This window comes from Apium graveolens, chromosome 10, assembly GCF_009905375.1.
Source record: "Apium graveolens cultivar Ventura chromosome 10, ASM990537v1, whole genome shotgun sequence".
Classification (NCBI taxonomy): domain Eukaryota; kingdom Viridiplantae; phylum Streptophyta; class Magnoliopsida; order Apiales; family Apiaceae; genus Apium; species Apium graveolens.
This window is the reverse complement of record NC_133656.1, coordinates 211610009-211620416: the sequence shown is the minus strand read 5'-3', so window position 1 is coordinate 211620416 and position 10408 is coordinate 211610009. Positions and strand designations below refer to the sequence as shown.

At 34.4% G+C, this 10408-nt stretch overlaps 2 protein-coding genes across 4 annotated transcripts; one reads left to right on the top strand and one right to left on the bottom strand.

Annotated features, from left to right (window-relative positions):
* The first annotated feature begins 899 nt into the window (after positions 1-899).
* Positions 900-5650, top strand: LOC141693797 (protein BUD31 homolog 1). Of its 3 annotated transcripts, none has more exons than XM_074498960.1 (4): positions 900-1031; positions 4317-4420; positions 4523-4710; positions 5202-5650. In XM_074498960.1, exons 2-4 carry the CDS (start codon positions 4327-4329, stop codon positions 5355-5357), a joined length of 438 nt encoding a protein of 145 aa, XP_074355061.1. In that variant the 5' UTR covers positions 900-1031; positions 4317-4326; the 3' UTR covers positions 5358-5650. The 3 variants fall into 3 exon arrangements, with proteins under 3 accessions (XP_074355061.1, XP_074355063.1, XP_074355062.1); XM_074498962.1 differs by lacking the exon at positions 900-1031 and adding an exon at positions 3455-3541; XM_074498961.1 differs by lacking the exon at positions 900-1031 and adding an exon at positions 3480-3593.
* Positions 5651-7105: 1455 nt separating this feature from the next.
* On the bottom strand, positions 7106-9700 carry LOC141689375 (growth-regulating factor 3-like). Its single transcript, XM_074493648.1, has 4 exons — positions 9216-9700; positions 8795-8986; positions 8146-8503; positions 7106-7632 (listed from the first exon to the last, which is right to left on the bottom strand). The coding sequence occupies exons 1-4, from the start codon at positions 9415-9417 to the stop codon at positions 7209-7211; spliced, it is 1176 nt and encodes a 391-aa protein (XP_074349749.1). The 5' UTR covers positions 9418-9700; the 3' UTR covers positions 7106-7208.
* Between the last annotated feature and the right edge of the window lie 708 nt (positions 9701-10408).

The following is a 10408-nucleotide window of genomic DNA, read 5'->3' as shown; positions in this document are numbered from 1 at the left end:
TATATGTTTTAAAACTCTTATTTTATATTTAATATGTGTAACTTTAATACTTATTTTAGAAATTCTAATATTATATTATAATAAACTATGCTTCACTTATAATTTCTATATATTTGTAAGTAATATTTCTATATATTAATTATATTATACTTATAATTGTAATAATTTTTTTAATTTTATAAAATTTACTTTAAAATATTTACATAAATATAAAAAAAATAAAAATATTGTCATTAAATATTTTTGATTTAAATAATTATTTTATTTTCAATTATATTGAATATAGCTAACATCACTGGAACATAAATCGAACAATTATAGATTTAACAAAATTTTAGCTAATTATATTTTAGCTAACAAGTTTACCTAATACTTTTGGAGATGCCCTGAATACTTTGAATTAGTTCCTATTTTTTTTTCAAACCACGGGGCACGATATTTGATATAATTTAATAAATGAAAACATATGTATGCACACGGACACGGGTCTCTACTAATTATAATCATAAGTAATGTTGTCATTCATAAAGATTATATGTAAGAAAATTACGGGTACTAATTTAGGATGCATTTGAGAAAGATTTTGTGTACCAATTCCATGTACTTACCATTTTTCTTTTCTAATTTGAAATTTTTTTGGAGCAAATGTTGATCGGGAAAGAAGGAATCCCTACTTTTGTTTAAATAATTTTTTTTCTTAATATATGACAAAAAAATGTTTATTAATAATAAATCTCCTCACAGAAAAAAAACTTTAATTTTGTTAAAAATCGCAATAATATTAATATTTTTTGTTAAAAAAATGTCTATTAATTTATAAATCTTCTCACAGAAGTTTATTCGTTGTGTTTAAAAATTTCGTACCCGCGAAGCCCATTTAAGTTTCACAACGCTTAACCCAAGCAAGGCCCAGTAGCAATTTTTAAGATACAGACTCGTTTTCCTCTTAACAATCACGCTACACTCCCTCCCTCAACAATTGTTTTACGCCCTTGATTTCAAGTCCTTCTGCTGCAGCTCTCAATTCTCAGGTAACGCCTTTTTGCTAAGTTGTTCTTGAATCTTTTTTTATTTATAGGTTTAAATAATCTTTAATCTACAATATTCCTATTAGCAAGTCTTTGAGTAATTGAAAATCCCCTAAAACAATTATCGACTTACCCACTACAGTGGTCTGGTCTTGATTGGGAGTAGTAATTAGTGGATTTGGTGCTTATTGTATCTTAAAGCAGGACGACTCGGACCTTATTATTATTAACTCGAAACTAGTTACAATTCGCTTCAATTAAGTTAGGTTATCGCTCGTTTAAATATTTGAAAACGTACATCGTAGACATTTAAATCCAACCTGGCCTTGATCGAAATGTTTTCATATATAATTCATAAGCTTATTAGGTGTATAAGAGATTAGGAGTTAATTTATTAGTTGTCTGAAGTTGTGTAATGATGATAATTTGTTTTTTAGATGTAAAAGTTTGAGTACTAGTCATGTGCTTAAGTTGCAAAAAAGCACAGTAGTGACATATGTCGATTTTACCTTGTGTTCTACTTAACAGTGACAATGTTCCGGATTTTGCTGTCCAAATTTCCTTGGTGGATATCGATATATTGTTATTTTGTTTATGCTAATTTTAAGTTTTTGATTAAATGATATGCTAGTTTTTGCTAACTTGTACATTTTAAATGGAAAATTTACGTAAAAAAGGTTTCCAAGTTTTAACATATTTGGGGCAACTTGTCTGATGAAACTTCTGAACATGTTTATCCTATAAGTTTACTTCTTGTGGATTATAAGGCACCTATTTCTACACTCATTAGAAATAGAGGTTACTCATATTCATTTGTTAGATTTTCCTGTAATATTTCATGATTTGGACTTGTATCACTTTCTGTTTAGGAGGATTAGTGCAGTTGCTAGCAGATCACCTATTAGTAAAGTTAATGGAAGTTGTTTACTATGTAGGCCATTGGTTTAATGAAAATTTGCATTTTTTTTGTTGTATTTAATGCCTTGATAAGCCTATATATCAGTCATGGAATCAAGGCGGTATGCGAATTTCAATACATTAGATGTGTTTGACATATATATGCAATGTGCTAGGTCCCAGAATAACAAAAAGAGAGGAACTTAGGAACGAATCAAGGTTCAACAAATTTAGAACTTCATATGCTGAACCCTATGTTACTCGGCTAGAAGTGTCCGACATGGATGTCGTGTCCGAGTATCGGACTCGGCAACTTTTTGAAAAATATACATGTTTTTGGCCTAAAATAGGTGTCTAAGTCCGAGTGTCCATGTCTGAGTGTCGAATGTCCGACACGGGTACTCGAATGTAAATTGAAGTGTCCGAGTAACATAGGCTGAACCTTAGTTATATATATGTTTGTAATTATATGTTCTGTACCTGGATTCTGGAAGAATGGATCTCATATTAGATAGTTGCCATTAAAAAAACACTTTAACTTTTTTGCGTACTCTAATTCTGGAAATAGATTGTTGCCATTAAATAACACTTAGCTTTTTTACCTGAAGTCTAAGTAATATATGTTGAACCGTGGTTGGTTCGTGGAATCCCAATTAGTTTTGGTTATCATTTGATCCCAACCTTTTTTGCAGTTATAGTTTATCGATATGACTTATGATATTACAAAATCTTACCGATGTAACCTTTTTTCCTTGGGGGGGGGGGAGGTTAAAGCTTCAGGAACTATGTACGCTTTAAATGGAAATAGAAATATACTTGCAAATATTAAGTGATCATTGCTATCGTATTTAAGCTATTAAGGCTATATCTTTTCTCTTGGATCACAATTTGTTAATTAATTGGATGACAAGATAGTAATGCTTGATAGATGTGATAGAAGTTTCTTCAATCTTGTTAACAAATAGTCAAATACTGTTATCTCAGATAAAATTAAGTAACTTTGCATGATTTGCTGGATTTTTATTTGTCTACTTTTATATAAGAAAACTAGGATTGCCATTGTTATCTATGTATTTTGAATGGCTACTTTTATATGGGGACCCTCCCAGGGGCGGACGCAAAAAGTTTGTTCAAGGAGGGCCAAAACAATAAAACAAACATTGTTTAATACCTTAAAACTGTGGCCGTATGCTCTAATAAGTCACAAAAATTATCTCAAGTACTTATTCGTTATATTTTTGTTAGGCACGGTATTTAAGAAAAATAAAGTTAATATGAAATGGGTAAATGGGTGGAAATTAATGAAAATCATTAATATTAATATGGGCAAGTATACTATTTTAGGTTAACAAACTAATGAGAAATCCTAAAATGAAAAGTATTTAAGAATATATTGGGAGGACTGATGAACATGGCTGTGTTTTTTATACAAATTTTGGAAAAAATTACCTATTGGGCCAACTGGTCTTACGAATTCATATAACAGCAATACATTTACTGATTTACATATAATAAGCTTTCTGCTAAGAGTGCAGGGAGGCCACGGCCACCGCCAGTCACACTGTGCGTCAGCCCCAGGGCCCGCCTCTTGTGCAAACCTGCCCCATTAAAATTGTGTAAGTGGCAGTGACGAGGATTTGAATTTTTCCTGGCATAAATATGGGGCAGGTATGGTAATTGAATAATCCCCTCCTCGCTCTGCCCCAAATTAATATACTCCCTCCATTCCACCCATTTGTCTACGTTTGTGTTGTGCACGGAAAATTAAAAAATATGTAAAGAAGTGGAGAAAAAAAAAGAATTTTGTATCATATATCATATATAAACATATAATGATGTATTTGTAAAGTGGGAATATATGTTTAATTTTTTCGAAATATTTCCTATGATATAAAAAATAATCATATAGTTTTTAAACTGATATTATATTCTAGTAGATGTTTTTAAGAATTTTAGATTTTTAATATCGGCATATGTAGTATTAATTATATTTTCTGTCAATATTTTAATGTATTTATTCATTATATGAATTAATCCCTTTCAGAATTAAATAGTTATTAAATCAGGCGGGGGAAACGGGGTGGGGATGGGGATTAACAATAGATCTCCACAGAGAAATGGGCGTGTACGGGATTGAGGTCCCCACCCCAACTCGCCCTATTCAGTTCCTAGGAATGAGTTGATTTTTTCGGGCATTTATATTCCTCTTAGACTACCTCCCTTCCAACTTTTATGTATTATAAATTTGTTGTGTTTGGGTAGTCATAAAATACAAATCTGGATCAATACGCAAAAGACTTGCGTTACTGAATTAAAGTTTTGATTTGATGGTGAATGCAAATTAATCTGTCGTATTTTATACTCCTTTTTACCTATCATTTTGTATTGTAGCTGAAGAAGAATGCCGAAGGTGAGAACAAACCGCGTTAAGATCCCAGAGGGCTTTGAATTGATCGAGCCCACTCTCCTTGAATTACAAGCAAAAATGAGAGAAGGTACTGATATCTATCCATGCACATGAATCTTGACTGTATCTTCTCTTCTTCCTGAATTTTTTTAGGGAAATAATGTTTGCTATGTACCCTTTCATCTTTCAGCCGAAAATGATACCCATGATGGCAAGCGAAAATGTGAGACAATGTGGCCAATATTTAAGATAGCACATCAGAAGAGTCGATATGTTTTCGATCTGTATCACCGCAGGAAGGAAATTTCCAAAGAATTGTATGAGTTCTGCTTGGAACAAGGCTATGCTGACCGCAATCTAATAGCTAAGTGGAAAAAGGTCAGCCTCCGCATTGTACATATATTATTAATATAAGATGTTCTTTGTTCTATGCTGCACTAGCCACTATGTCATTCACATTTAGTATCTTCAATGCGCCACAATTGTCTAGCACATATTTTGAGTATCTCAGTAAATATGGAAATGTTATTATTGTTTATGTAAGTGTACGTTATGATGGAAAGAAGTAAATTTTGGAAGGTTTATTCATCATGAATAATTGGATTGATTGCATTAGTGAATTTGCTTTGGAAAATTTATGAAACATCTGATAATCTGTCAGTGTCGATTTATTGAACTTTTTATTAGTTGTTAGAAATCCTGGAAACTTGACGATTAGAGTGTGTAAAAATATAATAGACTATTAACATTTCTTTCTTGTACTCTCTCCATATACAGTATCCAGAACTGCAATAGTTGGTTTACACTGGTTATTAACATTATCTCTCTATATAGTCTTTTCTCATTGTATATGATTTAAACAATGGCAGCCTGGTTATGAGCGTCTTTGCTGTTTAAGATGCATGCAACCACGGGATCACAACTTCCAGACTACTTGCGTATGCAGAGTTCCTAAACACCTGAGGGAGGAGAAGGTTATAGAGTGTGTGCACTGCGGTTGTAATGGTTGTGCAAGTGGAGATTGATCAGTTCATTTTCCGTCTGCCAAACATTAGCTTCTTTTACTACTGTATTAAAACTTTGTACACACACTGAGTAATTTGGTAACTTATTTTGTTTGTGTTCAAGTGTGGATGTAAAATTGACAAATTCAGACTTAAATGTTGGAGATGTGTACCCATAACGTAAAAATGTGTATCTCCTTTTACGTCACGAGCATGTTAGAATGTAACAAATCAGATTAACTGTTCCAAATTACGGTATTTTGAGACTATTTATTATAACGTGGCATCCTATATAGGTTTGACAGAGACTGGGATATGAATGTGTGTTTATTGTTTTGAGATGTATTTGTAAGAGTTAGTGATACGATATTAGATCATCTTCTGTGGAAATATATATATGGTTGGCAAAAAAAAATAAAAAAGAAAATAGTCATAATAATGATAAGAGTGTAGTTTTGTTATTGGGAATTTTGGTTATTTAGAGTGCTATTTTTTTAGTATTATCTATAACATGTGCCACTTAAATATTATAGCTAAGCTCAAAAGTTCTTGGCATATCCCTCATTCTGAAAGCATCACCAACACATTGCACCTTCTCCATTGCCCTTGCTCTGCAATTTCTTCCCACTACCACCAACACATTTTCAGGTTGGATGGAGTTGCTGCTACATCTCATTCATAACGTGACCTCAGCCAAGTAATTGAAACTCTCGACGCTTCTAGCACTCTAGACCAGGTGGGAATTAAAGGTCAAACTAAGCTGGTCAAACATATGTATAGCTAATGAGCTGCTCCTACATAGCAGCACTTGGAAATGAGATACCATTATTTTGTTACAAGGCAAGAGAGGTTGGGGGTTTTAGTATTAATAATCTTTAGAGTAAAATGCTGGTTGCGTAACTTTGTAAATGCTGCAAGTTGTTTACCTGATCTTTCATAATAGCAATTAGATTTGTGTTTTATGTACACAAATCATTGAAACACCAAGTCATAGACTTGGTGTAAATATAATAATTCATAAATCTTTCATTATCTCATCGTCCACACCAAGTCATTGAAATGAATAAAATAAGAAACACAACAAAGCTTAAGCCATAGATTAGGAGGGAAATAATACTCTTACATTAATGGAGAGGGCGGCAAAATTGATCAAAATATTGTCCTTATATCAATAATGCAAGCGCAGAGAAATGACAAGAAATCCCTCGGACAAACAATGTTAACATTGCAACTAACGGAAGTACACATTATGCATTTTTCTCCAAAGTTCAATTACACATTTTGCTATCACGAAAATTGAGGTATACATCTTGCACCATTTGCAAAGTTAAGGTATTCAAGCTGCATTTTACTCTAATCTTTGTCATTTAAAGATTACACTGTATTCTTATCTACAGAGTACAAGTCTAGTGGTGCACCATAATTATTTTTGGAGATTTCATTGTCACAGGTAATGTATGTGGTGGACGAATTAGGCAACGGGTCAATTATCTTTGGATGTATGTTTTCTGGCTTTTAGGCAGATCGCTCTGTGGTTATTTGGTGATACGATACATCCATGCATGAAGAACATGGATCAACTATTGCTGATCTCTTATTATTTTCAAGAGAAATTTCACAAATCACATGGATTCAGGTTCTTGGAATCTGTTTAAAAGCCAGTGACAACTGAGTATCAATAGAAAAACGCAAACCACTGAACTTTATACATCGTGATGATACAACTACTAAAACTACATTACAAAAACCAAAGAACGGAGGCATATTCATGTGCTGATGATGATATATTAGTGCCAAAGTCCAAACAACAACTTAGACGGAAACAAATCCAAAGAAAATCATAGCACACGACTACAGGTGATCAGTCATTACTCAGGTGCTGATAAAATTGGTTGCTCCACGAAGCTGGTGTAGAACACTTGTAGGAGAAGATTTAGGGGTTGACGCTGATCTCAATGCTTCGGCTAGTGGTCCGCCCATTTGATTCAGCCCCCAAGGGGACGTAGAGCTTCCCCATTGTAAATGGGATTGCTCATTTGTTTCAGGTCCATGATTTCCTCCACTAGCACCTGTGGACAACTTCAAAGAGAAATCGGATAACGGTTTCCCTGGAACTGAAATGGAGAGAGAAGTTCCTGGACTATCGTTGTTCATGATGTTTTCTGATTCTTCAACAGATCTCGGCCAGTCATTAAAGAAAGGACGTAGGATCTGACTTCCCGATAAATCATCCTCAGATATCTCATTTTTCGCAGTTCTAAATAAACCTGTAGCTTCAGTTACAGTTTCAGAGGACCTGCAATTAGGAAATAAATCCATCCCCACATTAGAACAATTGTAAAAATGGTGAGCAGATAGTTTAACATGATCTTGCTTGGTGCATAGCTGGCTTTACGTCTCATGTACCGCTCTGTCAATTCGAAATGTGTACAAATACACAGCAGGTAGTTGAAAAATTACTACAAAATGGACCTACAAACACCACTCTCTGGCTAAAAACTAAAAGCCTAGTGGAGTGGGGATATGCAAATATTTTTACAATCTTAAGTACATTGATTTTGTAATATAGAGGGGACCAACACCCACCAAAATTCAACTCTTCATAAGCATACCAAAGGCAAACTAAATGTAATGGGGGTCCAAGCCCAAGCCCAGGTATAATAGTTTCAACCATTATTTCTCTTTATCTCCTGTTGGGGAACAAGCATAGCATTTGATACTCTTGGCTCAAATAACATGTAACAAGATAAGAGACAACACACATATAAAGGGAAAAACCCCGAAATTTATAAAGCCAAAATAGAAATACCTATGATTGAGATGAAGCAAATCAAAGGAATGTGAAGGTCTAGAAAGACCATGAGTGGTGGCTGTCGGTGCCCGAGCAGCAATGGCTTGATTAATGTTGGAATTTATCGAAACTCCACTGCTATTGTTAATAGTAGTAATGTTGTTATTACTCGCAAGTGGAGCAGCAGTAGAGGACTGAGTGGGAACTTCCACAGGCTTTCTTGAACGGTTGCGTCCGCGGTGCATGTGACGGTCACAGTACTTGTAGCCGCCCACAACATCCCTGGAACACCTCCATTTCTTCCCATCAGTCCTCCTGCACCTCCCTGGCTCCGGATCCATTGCTCCTCTTCCCCAGTACCCCCCTGATTGCAACACTGTAATATTTTCACATACATAGAGCTGTCATTTTTCAGTAGGAAGTAGGAACCAATTTTACCCCTACCAACTCGACACAGTTTTTTTGTTCGTTAAACACAATCACACACCAACCTCGTCATTGACAAGGTTAGAACCTCGACATCCCGTAAAGGGAACGAAGGAGATAACACTACAACAAGAGATGTTGATTGTTGGGTAACTCGACAAACTTTACTGAACAAATAATACAAGATTAAACAGGAAACAGTAGAAATATATAGAATAGCAAGGTGAAGTCTTAAACTTACAAGCTGTTTGATAAGGGGAGGAGTAACAGTATGGGGAAGAAGAATGAGAGTTAAGAATGAGGCTCTTTTTAACCAAATGCAGTAGTTGTGGAGGAATAGGAGCACCAGCTATCATATGCCTAAAGATACATGCCTGTACTTCAAGCTCCTGCCACTGACCTATGCTAAAGTAGCTACTTGTTCCAGTCATTCCTAATTCAACAATGTAAACATTAACAGCAGCACATACACATATGTCAGCACAACAAGTCAAACACAAGAATACCATGTTAAGTACTCAGTGTTCCTAGGATTGAGTAGTAGATCTTAAATGGATCATGTGTGATATCCAAACAATGCACATATTTAATAAGCAGCACAAGGTATGCTAAAATGAGTAAAAGATGAACTGAACATGAATCGAAAAGAGCAGAAAACTTACCAGAAGAAGAAGTGGGTACCGAATGAAGGTGGAGTTTAGTTTGATCAGCAGGTGAAGCAAACAAAGGAAGCTCTGAAGAGTTAGAGGGTTGTTGCTGGTAGTAACAGTCATTTAGAAGTAGTCTTGTTAAGTCTGTCTGTTGCTCTGCCTCATGCTTCTGCTTCTGCTGCTCTGTCCACTGCTTAAGATGCTCCAAATCCATAATCTATTTGCCTGCTAGATTTTGTTTAAAGTGAATGTAAGCAATAAAATGAAATGAGCTTGTGTTTGGGGTGAGGTATTATTAATAATACAAAATAAAACTATCAGGTCTAGCTAGATTCCGGGCTCAACTAAAACTGAACTGAAACAAGAAAAAAGTGAACAGTAAAGCTCATCTTTTACAGGCTCTCTTTTATGCAGGGGGGGGCTGCAGAGAGGGGGCAGGAGGACTTGTTTGTTCGTTTGTGGATGTAGTAATACTAGTAGAGAGACTAGAGAGTAGCTGTGCATGCCTATCAGGCTATCACTGACCTCTGTATTGCTTGGATATTTAAAGAGCTACCTGCTCCCTTGCCCTTGCTGTTTTATGTTTTATGTTTTACATTTCACAAAGTTTGATTTGAGTTTCTTCCCTACTTTTTTCTATCAAATATTCTAATTAGTTTCATTTTAAACTATAAACTATTGACTAACAACTAACTACCCTTATTTTCTTATACTGCTGTATATATCTAACAAAATTTTCTCCCTTTCTTTACGAGATGTTAAGGTGAGTAAATTTACCTAGGAGATGTTGAGGGCAGTGTTCTAAAAATCGGTCGATTAATCGGAGTTTGGACGGGTCCCGTTTTGATTAATCGTTAATCGGGTTAAAGTACGGTTTTTTGAAAAATCAGTCAAAAGTCGGGCGGTTCGAAAAAAAATTGGCCGAATCGGGTCAAAAATCGGCCGAAATGGTCAAAGTTTGTAATTAATAATTTGTTTTTAAAAAAATAAAGTTTTTTTAAAATAATCATTAACATTTAATAATTAATATTAATAATAATATATTAACATATTGACTCGTTTACACACAGAATAATCGTATATTCTTATACGATTTGAATTTGTACGTAGTAATTTCTAATTATCAAGTAATATTAGTGAGTAGTCAGTAGTAATTAATTAAATAAATTATGGACTCGTGATAGTAGTTTTTTTTTATAAATCTT

What these genes read in the sequence shown, in the direction of transcription:
- LOC141693797 (XM_074498960.1), top strand. Translation starts at nt 4,327, where the DNA reads ATGCCGAAGGTGAGAACAAACCGCGTTAAGATCCCAGAGGGCTTTGAA. An exon ending in ACAAGCAAAAATGAGAGAAG is followed by an intron (nt 4,421 to 4,522) that starts GTACTGATATCT and finishes TTCATCTTTCAG; the next exon opens with CCGAAAATGATACCCATGAT. An exon ending in TAATAGCTAAGTGGAAAAAG is followed by an intron (nt 4,711 to 5,201) that starts GTCAGCCTCCGC and finishes AAACAATGGCAG; the next exon opens with CCTGGTTATGAGCGTCTTTG.
- LOC141689375 (XM_074493648.1), bottom strand. Translation starts at nt 9,417, where the DNA reads ATGGATTTGGAGCATCTTAAGCAGTGGACAGAGCAGCAGAAGCAGAAG. An exon ending in CTCCCCTTATCAAACAGCTT is followed by an intron (nt 8,504 to 8,794) that starts GTAAGTTTAAGA and finishes AAAATATTACAG; the next exon opens with TGTTGCAATCAGGGGGGTAC. An exon ending in TTGCTTCATCTCAATCATAG is followed by an intron (nt 7,633 to 8,145) that starts GTATTTCTATTT and finishes TCCTAATTGCAG; the next exon opens with GTCCTCTGAAACTGTAACTG.